This window comes from Hydra viridissima, unplaced genomic scaffold (assembly GCF_058129835.1).
Source record: "Hydra viridissima isolate aposymbiotic clone 2 unplaced genomic scaffold, HvirCarnegie_v1 scaffold_13, whole genome shotgun sequence".
NCBI lineage: Eukaryota > Metazoa > Cnidaria > Hydrozoa > Anthoathecata > Hydridae > Hydra > Hydra viridissima.
In genome coordinates, this window is record NW_028324312.1 from 3286641 (window position 1) to 3300359 (window position 13719).

Below are 13719 nucleotides of genomic sequence, written 5' to 3' on the forward strand. Positions count from 1 at the left end.
TTGCATCTTTTTATTTGAAAGACCAGTATTGATTTGAACTTGAATCATGTCCAAAGTATTTAGAGAAGTTCTTGATATGCACTGAGCTCTGGAGGGACCTGGAGTGATTGTTAAAGCTCTACCTCTTTCTCTGCTCAACCTAATAGTGGCCTGTGGAGAAGATACATTTTCAGTTACTGCAGAGGACGCAATTTTTTCAGAAGTTCTGGATTCATTTGCTACCGTTTTTTTTAAATTTTCAAACATGGTGGCTTGTGAACAATTATGTGTTATTCCTCTTTTGACTGCACTGAGACAGTTTCAGCATAGTTTATCAAAGCTACTTGATGATTCTTTCAAATCTTGATCGGTTGAAAAAGTGAGCTTTGTAGAATGTCCTTTTAGTAGGCCAACTTGGCAAATTAAACAATTACAAGAATCAAACCCTCTGGTCTGTGGTCTAATAATCACTTGTTAAAGTCATGAAGCTTGGGAAGAGGCAAGTTTCTAGCTCCTTTGCCATGCTTTTGTACCATTGCTCTGCAGGAATTGCATATCCCCAATGGAACTCTATCATCCTTAAAATCAATGGAGTTTCCAGAAAAATCACCTAGTATTCTTTTCTTGTTGAAATCAGAAATACGCCTGTCACATTTTGAAAAACAAAAGAAGCATACAGATTGCTGACAATCTTGATGAGTTTTTCTTTTATATAGCTTTTCAGTGCTTAAAAAATTGATTTTTGAAAAAAAAATTCAGTACAAGCTTGTGTTGATAAAAAATCTTTTTAGTTGTTTAGACTGTTGACTGCTTAAATGTAATTACTTTGATGCTTTTTCCAGATATAAGAAACATTTGTTTACACATTTTTAAATAGTCGAAAAAAACTTGGCCAAAGCAATGAAAGATTTTAGGAGATACTTCAATACAAGAAAAAAACCACAACAAGATTAGACATATTTGATTTAAATAAAAAAAACTTGATTCTAGAATTAACTTTGAAATTATTTTATAAATTCCAATTAATTTTGAATTTACGATTGTAAAGTAATTTTAACAATATGAAAAAAAGTTTTTATTATATCCAATATTTGTTCACTCATTTTAAACAAAAACAACTAAGCAAACCTGTGGGTTTAACAACTAAAATATAAAGAGGTTTTTATGTGTTTTTAATTCAGAATAATTAGAAAAAATGCCTCTAACTGTCTTTTCTTCCCCATATTTTATACAAACTTGGACAAAAATAGCACTCTTTTTGCAGACAAAGCACACACAAATGTGAAGTCTACTAACCATAGAATCCCATATCCACTAGTGACATGATGTTGTTACTAAATTAGTTATTTGATGTAACTTTGAATCTTTAAAAAGCATAAAAACCACAAAAAGCTGTTTTTTCAAAGGCGAGATTCCTACTTTAATAGCTATATATTTGCACAGATAAAAGATATCTTGCTTTTATTTCTTTTGCCTGAAAGATAAATGCCAAGGCTTCATTCTATTAAATTTTGAAACTTCCATAGTCGATAATAAGGTTAGAATAAAAACGTTAAGCATCTGTTGTCTCTTTTTAAAGAGGCTTTTAGTGCCATACCCTATACTTTAGGTCCCTGTACACAAACCACAAGTGTTAAAGAGCTGATTTTTAGTCAGGTTATAGCCAACACATATTTGTGAAGAGTTTTTGATATTTTTTAAAAACTCCATAACCCAAAGGTGAAAAAAAAAAAAAAAAAAAATAGATTTACGACGGGGCTCCAAGTGCGATGAGTTGCGCAAATTGCTATAAACTTTAAATGTGTTTTACTCCTTTGGCTATAGAGATTAGATTTTAATTTTTTCATCTTGTGATATCTGAGACATTGCAGATTAATGCCCCATCGGTCGTTTTTTCGGTCTTCAAAATTGAGGTTGGGACCATTTTTGGATAGGTGTGATATGCTCCGCTGATTTCTTATAAAAAATAGTAATGTGCATTTCATCTTGATGTTAGTTTTATTTTTATCTAAACAATCAGTAGAAGAAAAGGAATAAAATTAATTTGTTTGCACAAATTGAACAAATGCAGTATAAGATATCCTTCAATGTCCTCATTAAGCTTGTGGTCTGTGTGCTGTAATTGTGATATTGTATGTAGTTAAGTACTAAAGTCATTTAAACACACATGGAAAATCTTAACAGCTGAACAACAGCAAAAGGTCACATGTGTGCACTTCCTATGAAATGTAAAAAAAAAATAATCAACAAGTTATACAACTTAAAAATTTTTGTTTCTTTGAACAAAAAAAAAAAAGTTACAAACCAAAAAGTAATAAGTAAAGAAGTGGTGACATCTTTTTTTTAAATCATATTCTTCAATGTACTTTTTTAAATCATTTGTATGAATAATTTTCAATTTAGTATGTCTGACAAGCAATTGACACTACTACAATACACTATAGATAAGTTAAAAGAAGAGAACTTTGCATTGGAAACAGGTTTCTTATATATATTTATATATATATATATATATATATATATATATATATATATATATATATATATATATATATATATATATATATATATATATATATATATATATATATATATATATATATATATATATATATATATATATATAATAAAAATTTGAGTGAATTTTAAAGATATTTAAGAATACAAGAAGGAAAATGAAGGGAAGCAACATTAAAGCAGTTTTTGTTACTTTTTTAGCCAAAGAAGATTATAAAATACGATATGAAGAAAAAGAGAAAAAAAACAGAGAGCTTCAAGAAAAGGTGTGTTTCTTGTGAAATTTTTTACTAATTGTTAAGAGAGAAAAAAAAACTGCAATTTTTTTTTCCTGTTAGATAGAGCAACTATCTAGTCTGGCTGAAGAAGCTCGCACTTTAAAAGATGAAATTGATATTATGCGACATACACAAGATAAAGTGGCTCGTTATGAAGCTACCATAGAGGCATATAAGAAAAAACTAGGTATCTATGCTTACTGTAGCACTTTGAAACAAATATATGTATATTGAGATTTCTATAAAAGGGTAATTTTCATTCCCCTGAACTCTCAATCTCATTCTCAGCCTTATTCTCAAATTTCAATCCTATGTCAATGTTCATTTTAGCTTGGTATTTCTACATGAAGTAAGTGACTGCTTAGTGTGGTTCTAGTCTTATTCTCAAAATTCTAGTTTGTGTTAACATTCATTTTATAATTCACATTATCTGCTGAAGCAAATTTGTCAATTCTTAAATGGATAGTGACCCAGCTATGAGCGATTCATTCAAGCCTTGTTCTCATATTTCTAGCCTTTTTCAATATTCATTTTAAAATTGAAATTTCTAATTGGATTAAAGATCTTCTACCTTCATTTTTGGAAGTTCTGCAGTACATTGCATCTATTTAGTTTTCAGTTCATGATAATTTTCTAGTAACTGCCATTAAATTCTATACAATATTTGGGGATCTTGTTTTACCAGTATTCAGTTCATTCATAGCAAGTTGCAATACTTTATCTGATATGTGATGTTGACATCGAGTAAACATAAGTTTGTCTTCACCTTGCTCTTCAAACATCTTTTTTAGAAGCTTAACTGCTTCACTTTTGCATTTTGTATTGGCAATCATTATGTCTAAAACAATCATTTTGTTGGACTTTCAAAAATTTTATTTATCCCACAACATTTCATTCTTTCAGCAAGTTTTTTCTGTGCCACTTTCAAGACAAAGAGCTTGCAAGTTTATTTCTAAATTTTTTATTCCACAAAAGTTCTGTTATTCTGATCCAAATCAGTTTCAGAACAGGAATCAGTTGGTTATAATAATAACAATAATAGAGCTCTGTTGGTTATTCCACTGGAAAACTGGCTGCCAATTTTCCAGTGGAATAACCAACAAAGCTCTATTATTGTTATTATTATTATTATTTTTTTGAATTTTTGTATAAGATTTTTTTTCTGTGGGTAATTGTACACAATCAGATAAAAGCACCTCAACAAACACAATTATCAGTTTTATTTTAACTTTTGTTTACCTTTCAGTCATCACTTGCTTTGAAACATGAGTAAGATTCATTTATTCCACAGTTCATTAGTTTGCTAATTCTTTCCTTTTTTTTTGTATCTTTTCCCTTAAGTAAATATTTTCCAGCTTATGTTGTAGGAAGTACAAGCTATTGAGTTGTATACAATAGAACAAATGGATAAAATCATCAATCTAAACTTAAAGCTTTTATTTGCAAATATAACAACTCCAACACCAACTCCAACAGACTAGACTAGGCTATAATAGAAATATAGGCTAGAATAGAAATTGTCTACCATATTTTTTGAACAAACTTTGTTTATTTTAGACCCTGCAATAAACAATTAGTAATTAAACACTGTGTGGTTTTAAAAGTAATTAATTCTAATGGTTTATCTTGTGTAGGTGAGCTTAGTGATATGCGACAGCAAATGAAAACATTAGAAGAAAAAAATGAGATCTATATGCAGCAGACAATGAGTTTAGAAGAAGATTCAAAGCGTGCAAGTTCATTAAAAGCACAAGTTGAAGTATATAAAACTCAAATTAATGAGTTGCACAATACAATGCTAACACTTGAAAAGCGATGCGACAAAGCAGAATTTGATGCACAACGGGCTAAAGACAAGTTACAAAGTGCTGAAGCAGAAAATCAGGTTGAAATCTTATTTATATCTCAATTGTCTACTTTAATTATTGTATATTTTCATGCAGCTGTTTATAATCTCTTACAAGTTTGATTTGCTTTGCAACTGTTTCTATTGAAGATATGTTTGTTATTGTTTAAAAACTTATTATTTGCTGACTTTTATCATTATAATTTTTTCATATTACTGCAGTTTAGTTTTTATTTTCTATAAAACTGAAAAAAGGCTAACGCTTTCCTTAGGGGAACCCCAAGAAGGCATAATCAATTCATTTAAATGTAATCAGATAAAAAATTCTAAAAGATATTAGTTTTTAATTGGTTTTTATGGCTACTTGTAGTTAAACTTTTTTTTTGTCTGGTTTTTAGCGGTTAAAGCAAGAGCGTGACATGCTGAAGGAAACTAACGAGGAGTTATCTCTGAATCAAAACAGCGCTAGTAAGATGTTCAGTAATTCTAATTTCAGGTTTTTTGTTTGTATTTTGTTTAAATTTAACAGTAATCAACTTGAGGAATGAAATGATTTGGCAGCTGGAAGAGAATTTCTAGCTAATTAAAAACTTTTTCAATTTTGGAGAAAATAGAAAGAGAAGTTTGAACTAATGCTAAAAATAATGCTAGCTTAGAATGACCACATATATGGTTTTCTCTGATCATGGAAAACTATTTGACCAAATGGTCTGCTAATTTGGGATGTTTTAATGCTCATTTAACTAAGTCTGTGGAATGAACGCTAAAGGATGGTTGCACTTGTATAGCAGTAATACCAGGAGATCTTATTTGTTCAACTGCTTGTTACAAAACAAAAAACTTTTTTTCTTTTGATAATTTTCAATATTTTTACATTTTCATATATTTGCATATGTTTACATTTTCTTGAAATACTTAACATACTTTCATTAAGGTTGGTGACTGTTTATAAGCAGCAGAAATCTTTTAAATTTCAGATGTATCCTTTGGAACACATGATGGTCCCCACCATCAAACTTTTGATGACATAGTAATGCAAGACTCACCATTTGAAATGAAGTATGAAACAATTTTTTTTCGCTTTACAAAAAGTATGGTTTTAAAGTTGGTGAATGTATGTTTTTATAAAATAATATAATTTATAATTACAATTGAACAAATTTAATTAAAATGAGTTACAGGTTAATAACTTGCATTGATTGATTTTTGATTTATTTAGAGAAAAGCTCATTAGGCTGGAGCATCAGAATAAGGTGTTAACATTGCAGATGCAGGAAGCAGAGAACAATAAAACACAAGTTCTGCAGGCTAATTTGGATCTAGCTTCAGAGAGGATAAACCTATTGGAAACAGAAAATAGGTTTGTCTTGAGATTTGATAGTTACTCAGGTTCTGTTACTATTAATTAGGTATTCTTATTTTAAAATCTTTTTTTTGTGCTAATGTGTTATTTTTGATATTTTTCAACAATATTTGATCAGTTTTTAATAAATTGTTATCAACTATTAGCAGTTACAGTTTTATCATGGTTTCTATCAGCAGAATAAAAGATTTACATATTCTTTTGATTTAGACAACTCAGTCAAGAAATATTAGAACTGAAGAGTCAACTTGAAGATCGTGAACTTGCAAAAAAAAAGGACACTGATAATATCGATGAAGAAGATCAAAAAAAACTTCAACTTCACTTGTAATAAATGCTTTTTTTTTTAATCTTTCAATCTTATTATCTTAATTTAAAATATTGACTAAAAATATTTAAAAATATTTTGCAGTTTTTTTAATATTTAAAAAATAATAATTAATTAAAAAAGTTTGTATATTAAATATTTAAAAAATATTAAGTATAAAAGTTTATAAAATATATAAAAATATTTTACTGGTTTTTAAAAAGCCTTTTTCAAAAGTTATTTTCATTTTAGGGATGCTCTTAAAGAGTCTAATTTAGAGCTTCATAGGAAAAAAAAGCACATTGATGAGCTTGAAACACAATGTTCTATTAACTGTATGTAACATTTAATTGTTTGGGATTAAGTAATTATTTAATTGTATGTACTAAGTTATAATTTGATTGTATGTGACTAAGTGATTGTTTTATTGTATATGACTAAATAATTGTTCAAGTGACAATAGTTATCACATTTATTGTGTAATCTTAAGTTATCAAAGTTATTAATTGATATTATTAGGTTGTCAGGAAAGTCTTGTCAGTTTTAGTATGTAAACATTAACATTGAATAGCTTTGGTAATACTTGCTCATATCAGTTGAAATAAGATTTGAATTAGCACACTTTCACCGACAAGAAACAAGTTAATTTTTTCCATCAGAAAAAAAATTTGGTGCTTGTGATTCAATGAAGTCAACAAAGGCTGTTTTTTTCTGGTCCTGATTGATGAAGGTTCTACCAGTGACAAAGTTAACGAAGTGCTTCAAAAGGTGGTAGTTGGTTGGTTCAAGGTCTGGAGAGTATGATGGTTGAGGCAGAACATCAACGCTCAAATTATTTAATTTTCAAACAGTGATTTGTGAAACAACTGTTGTCATGTAGTAGCACTGGACCATGTCTGTTATAGTCATAGTGGTTCACACCAGCAGCAGATAACCATACTGTAACCATATTCATTTTTTGGTGGGTTTTTGGCTTTGGAGAGTGTCTAAAGGGCTCATTGGTGTCTAACCACTGTCCCAAACCTCTCCAGTTATTGTACAGAATCCATTTTTCATCACACATTACAAGTCAATCTAAGAAAGTGTTGTTTTGATTGCGCAGAAGCAAGGAAAAACAAACTTAAAAATCTGAAAATTTTTGTCAATTATTCAATTCATGGGGCACCCACTTTTTCAGTTTTTTCACCTTTCCAATGCATTTAAAACCATCCAAAACAGCTTGGTGACTGACTCTCAGTTCTTCTGTGATCCCCAAACCGTTTGGGATGGGTTGGCTTTCACCATGGTCCTTAGATCTTCATTTTGGATTGCTGTAGGTTGACCACTATGGGGCTTAACATGGAGGCTTAAATCTCCTGAACAAAATTGTGTGAACCAATGCTGAATGGTGCAATAGCTAACACTATTTCTGGTTGTCTTGGCAGCATTTTGTCTCAATTTAAACAAGAAAATTGATCGAAAATCGTTCACTGACATTGCATTATAGTTAGCTAAAACAGAGAAAATTAAAATGCATATAAAACATGAATAGTATCATCAGAAAAAGCATTCAGCTATCCATCTAACACTATCTAGTAAGTGGCAGTTGAGAAACTATTTATTCAGAAAGTTAAATGACAAAAATAGCAAACATCAAACCAACAAAACTTTCCTGACAACCTAATAGTACTATTGTTTGTAATAATGCTAGTCAATTATGAATGACTAATTAAAACTTTTAAACTGTATTTTGGCACTTGAGTGAAGATTAAAAGTTAAAATAATATAAAATTTTTAAAATGAATCTGATATAAGATGATTCGTTGCTTGTATTCCTCAGTTTTTCTTGCAGTTAGCATGTAACAAAATCAATCAGTACATAGAAAGAAAATTTTTATCTACCATCATACCAACAGGCTGCTTTTTGTCATTTTCTTATATCTTTTGTTTGTTTTCTCAGCTGCAGAAATTTCAGAACTTAGAAATCAGCTGCTAAAGAAAGAAGAAGAGATGGGAGAAAAAGAAGAAAAATACAAGAAGTATCTAGAAAAAGCAAAAACAGTAAGAAAATTTTTTGTTTTTTCTTTTGAATCAGGCAGTATCTAAAGAATTTCAGCTTTAGAGCAGGGCTCAAATTTGAATATGTTGAGAGTGTGGAAGTAATTTTGATTCAATATATACTTCATTTTCGATCAGTGTTAACTCTTTTTTAAAACGATTCTTGTTATTTTGCTAGGTAATAAAGACATTAGATCCAAAAGTTGCTAATGTCGATTCTCAGGTAATTGTGAATTACATTTTTCTAATTTCATTGATACTTCATTATTAATGAAGATTTTTTTGCAAGTCCACTTTGATCATTCTTGATTTGGATTTCTGAATTTTATGAAAAGATTCTTTTTACAGGTTCATGATGACTTACGGAATCGATTACATGAAAAAGACAAAATAATTGAAAATATGGAAGTTAGTTGAAGATTAGCTTTTTGTTTTTCTAGATAATGGTTATAATTACATATAATGAATCTGCACATGTGTCTATTTTTTCCACATATCAAGATTTGATAAACTTTATCTTTTCTCCAGCGTGATCATGAAAGAATGAAAGCTACAAAAGAACGAGAAGAAAAACTTATGATTAGTGCATGGTATGAATTGGTATGAACCTTAATTTCATTGAATTGTTTTGATATTTAATCTAAATTGATATATCTTGAGTCCTTGATTTTAATGGTTTTGATAACATTCTTAAAAATAAATAACATTCATAAAAAAAACATATATACATATATATATATATATATATATATATAGAGAGAGAGAGAGAGAGAGAGAGAGAGAGAGAGAGAGAGAGAGAGAGAGAGAGAGAGAGAGAGAGAGAGAGAGAGAGAGAGAGAGAGAGAGAGAGAGAGAGAGAGAGAGAGAGAGAGAGAGAGAGAGAGAGAGAGAGAGAGAGAGAGAGAGAGAGAGAGAGAGAGAGAGAGAGAGAGAGAGAGAGAGAGAGAGAGAGAGAATTTCAATTAGTCCAATTAGATTTTTAGTGGTAGTTATAGCAAAAAATTCCTGTATTGATGCAAGCAAAAGTATTAGAGTCTACATTTTACTAATATTACATGTGGATATAAGGACTTATTAGTTTGTTCAAAATGTTACAAAATCTGTATCTAAGCATGTAACTTATGTTCATTCCATATGAAATGGATCAAGTTTTTGCAAAGTCTAGCATGGGGCACTTCAAATTTTGATGAAACTTGTAGGGGTGATCTATATTAATGAGAAAAACAAATCCTGAAGACTTCACTTCAATATCTTATGTGGTTCTCAAGAAGTGGTTTATTTAGAATAGGCCATTTCACATAAGTAAATGGTGGGTTTTCTTTAGTGTCTAATTGCCTGGAGTTAGCAAAAGCGGAAGGTTGATTTTTCTATTTTAAATTCATTTAGTACTTTACCAATTACCAAGAAAAAGACTTAGATGTAGCATTCTTAGATAATTACCTCTAAAAATAAAATTAATTTTCACAAACTCTAAAAATGTAATTTATTTTCATCAAGAAAATCCAGCAGTTTGCAAGGAATTTTTTTCCAAGGGTTTTTTTTTTTTGAATTTATTAAGCATTTTACCCATTAAAATAATCTTTTTATTTATCTTGGAGTTTTTTTTTTTTTTTTTTAGTAAATTGCATGTGGTAACTTAAATTCATTATCAATTTTATACTTTTTTAAAATAAGATTTCTGAATTTCAAAAGATCCTCATGGTATTTTCTTCTATTGAAAACTTAACTTGGCTATTGTAAATCTATTTGAGTTGACTATGAATGAGTCTCTACTCATTTTTTGGCTTTTTCTGATAGAACACACTTTGTTGTGTACAAAAAATTTGATGAAAAAAATTGATGTGTTAGTAATGGATGTTTTGAATCGTTGACATAATTTAAAAAAAATCTTGGTGTGGTACTTTTGGATGACTCCTTGATGAATCTGGTTTTTAAGAACAAAGCTCTTCCAAGTTACAAAAATCAGCAATTTTGCATGGAAGATTTCAAGTTTAGCCTGTACTTATGGAAAAATGTCAAAAGTCAGATTATCAATTTTTTGCTCATCTGAAAATATCCACAGAATACTTACTAAATCTAGTAAAATTGAGGTATATAAAATAGGGGAATTTAAAATAGAAGTACAGTGTGCAACAAGATTATTCATACCCTATCATAAATGATGTTGTAGCAATAAAACAAAAACCAAATTGATTTAAATAAATTTAATTGAAATTTTAAAAAATGTTTATTATTATTTGCTATAAATAATATTAACTATTATATTTGCAAAATTAAATCTTGTTTTTTTTTAAAAGATATTAGAAAGCGTCAAAAGCATTCATACCTCTCAAAGTTTTATCAAGTATATTCAAGTTTTTCATTTTATAGTTAATTAACATTTATTATGAAGTCCTTTGGCATTAATAGCTGCTTGCAACAAGGAATACTATCAATTAAGTTTTGTAAATAGTTTTGAGGAGTATTATGCCAAGCTAAAAAAGTTCTTAAAAAATATAAAAACATTTTAAAATTAGTTCATGAAATGCTATTGAAAATAACATTAGCTTTAAAACCATCTCTGGTAAAAGTACTTCAGTGACAAATGATACCACCGCCCCATTAAATGAAATTTCACTTTATTCCCAAACAATAACTATATAAAACTTATTGGTGGTGGCACGTTAAAACCAGCATCTGATTCTTCGTCATCAAAAGAATCATCAAAATAATTACCTCGCTCAGTTAAAGTTTTGTGCATTTTTTAGTTTAATATAATTCAGCATTCATTACATAAAATGGCTACCATAAAAAAAAAAAAATTGAAGACAACATGCTCAAAAAGAAAAAAATATAAATTACAAAGGATAAAATTATAAAATACATGTTTTTTCCTCCAAAGCTAAAAAAAAGTTTCATTTGTTGATACTGTGCTCATCACTATTAACTTTATCATCTAAATAATACCACAAATTTTCAATTGGTTTGCTATCTGGACTTTATGCAGGCCAATCCAACAATTCTATTTCATTTTCTTTGGAATATACTTTGGCAATCTCACTGGTATGTTTCGGATCATTGTCTTGTTGGAAGGCAAATTGATCCATTAATCCTAATTTATTGATGGAGGGCATAAGGTTGTTTTGCAAAATATTTACATATCCTGTTAATTTTTCTTCAATTTGAACTAAGTTACCAACTTGGTTATAACTAAAACAGCCCCAAACAAGTACATTACAACTTCCATTTTTGATGGTTGCATTTATAGTTTTTTTGTGCAAGGGTTTTCCTTTTCTTTTTCGTACATTTGGTCTTTTTTTGGAATTCTTTTGTTTGAATTTACTTTCATCAGACCATAAAACTGATTTCCAGAAATCTAGTGGCTTTGAAAAATACTTTTTTTTGCAAAGGAAAGGCATTTAGTTTTATTTTTTCTCAAAATAAAAGGTTTTTTTGTGACACGGGATCCATAAAACTCTGCAGAGCAAAGCCTATGTTGTATTGTTCGTTTAGAAACATTCACGTTTAGTTTCTCTTTAATAGCTCTGGTAGAAATAACAGGCTCTGGCTTTACTTCTCGTACAATAAGCTTATCTTCTTGAGATGTTGTTTTTGGTGGACGGCCTGAATGTGCTTTATTTTGCACACTTTCAGTTTTTTTATATTTTTGCTTTTATTATATTTTTCAGCAATTTTTATATAACCAAAAACCGAATATAAAACCGAAGCCTCTTTCATGATCAGCAACAATCATTTGGAGTAGCTCAACACTAATTTCGTAGGTCGTAGGCATTTTGGAAAATTTTTGAAATGAAACAGAAGTTATTTAAATATTTAAAATGTCTGTAAACAAAATTAAATAACTTACCAGCCAAAAAAATCAAATAATAAACTTGCAGCACTAAATAATTCAATGGGTATGAATACTTTTGTCGTATTTAAAATTACTCTTTTTATGTTACAGTACAATCTCTCTAAGTCGATTCTCCTTAATTCGAAAATCTCTATAATTCGATTAAATGTTAAGTCACCGTGAAATGCGCTTAAGAAGAGTCAACTTTCTATAATTCGAAAATCTCTCTAATTCGAACTTTTTTTTTTCCCCATAAAATTCAAATTAAAGAGATTGTCCTGTATATACTAAATACAACCAAACAGCATCATAATTATCAACACAGAATTATTCTTTATCATCTTGTTTACAAATTTATTTTTTCATAGCAATAAATAATAAACATGGTCGAGTATGAAAACAAAGTTTAGTAATATGCTTGGGGTATGAATAATTTTGTTGCATACTGTATGTAAATGGAGGTATGTAAAATAGGGGTATGTAAACAGTTTGTCCAAAGTTATTGAGCTGAAGTTTTCAGGATTTATCTGATTGATATACAGTATTCCAAAATAATTTAAGTTAGTGTCTTTGGTGGCCATTTTTGCACTTTGTATGAATTGACTCTCATATTAACTTATTTATGAAGCTTAATTATATGAAACCATGCATAATTATGTGCTTTGATTTAAAAAATTTCTAAGTGTAGATTTTTTGGTTGGGTTTGACTTTAAGTCTGTGATTTAAAGTTTTTTAAAAAATGTTATAGCTGACGTAACGTTTTTAACATCTTTATTCAATGTTAAAAGCTGCGTTTTAGTATTCCACCATTTTTTTCATAATTATTTGTAACTGATTTTTCTCTAGAGTATGCAACTTCATCGTAAAGTCGCTGATGAAAGGCAGGCTGGCAGTGCTGGTTTATCATTTCTTTCTAAACAACGACAAGCTGCTGCTATCCGAAGAAGTTCTTCGTCCTCTTCAAGAGGAAAGGTTACCACTTGAGTCAGGTGATTTAAAAGCATTTTAAAAAAATACTAATTTTAATTAAAGATATTTTTTTAAAAAAGATATTATTTAAAGGTTACTAATGACGTACTTATGACGCACTTATGACGCACTTAAAACGCAGAGGAGAAGGCTGCTTTTAGTTTCTTTTATTAGAGCTTTTATCTGAGTTTTGAAGCTCAAAAAATTGATCTTAGAAGGTACTCTAAGAATAACCATTAGTGCTCAGAGGAGGAGTTGTTAAAGCTCAGAATGCGTCTAATGAGCACATTAGAGCTGCGACGTTTAAGATGATATAGAAAATGTGCAGTGCGCAGCTCACTGTATCACACTCTTTTCTATATAACACGCTTTCACAATCTTCTCTATATAGCACTCTTTATTATCACATCAAAAAATGAAACAAAATAGTAAATCTATTGCAAATTCTAAGAATCGATATTTTAATATCCGATTTGCCCAATTATCGTTGCATTCGGGAAGTCTTTATATTTCATTTCAATTTTTTTTATTTTAAAATTAATTGCAACATTAGTTAAATTGACTTGAAAGAAATTAACTTTGTAGGAAAAA

At 29.2% G+C, this 13719-nt stretch overlaps 1 protein-coding gene across 3 annotated transcripts in view; it reads left to right on the plus strand.

Annotated features, from left to right (window-relative positions):
- The window catches only part of LOC145194633 (protein Hook homolog 3-like), a 31356-nt gene that overhangs the window by 17217 nt on the left and 420 nt on the right, over positions 1-13719 (plus strand). For all 3 annotated transcript variants that reach the window (XM_090070094.1, XM_090070093.1, XM_090070095.1), the window contains exons 11-24: positions 2383-2459; positions 2698-2762; positions 2835-2961; positions 4409-4659; positions 5019-5088; positions 5598-5679; positions 5840-5980; positions 6194-6310; positions 6543-6625; positions 8230-8330; positions 8506-8550; positions 8676-8735; positions 8856-8927; positions 13006-13148. In XM_090070094.1, the coding sequence (XP_089926220.1) occupies positions 2383-2459; positions 2698-2762; positions 2835-2961; positions 4409-4659; positions 5019-5088; positions 5598-5679; positions 5840-5980; positions 6194-6310; positions 6543-6625; positions 8230-8330; positions 8506-8550; positions 8676-8735; positions 8856-8927; positions 13006-13143 (1429 nt within the window). In that variant the 3' untranslated portion in view covers positions 13144-13148. The remainder of the gene's footprint in view (positions 1-2382; positions 2460-2697; positions 2763-2834; positions 2962-4408; positions 4660-5018; positions 5089-5597; positions 5680-5839; positions 5981-6193; positions 6311-6542; positions 6626-8229; positions 8331-8505; positions 8551-8675; positions 8736-8855; positions 8928-13005; positions 13149-13719) is intronic.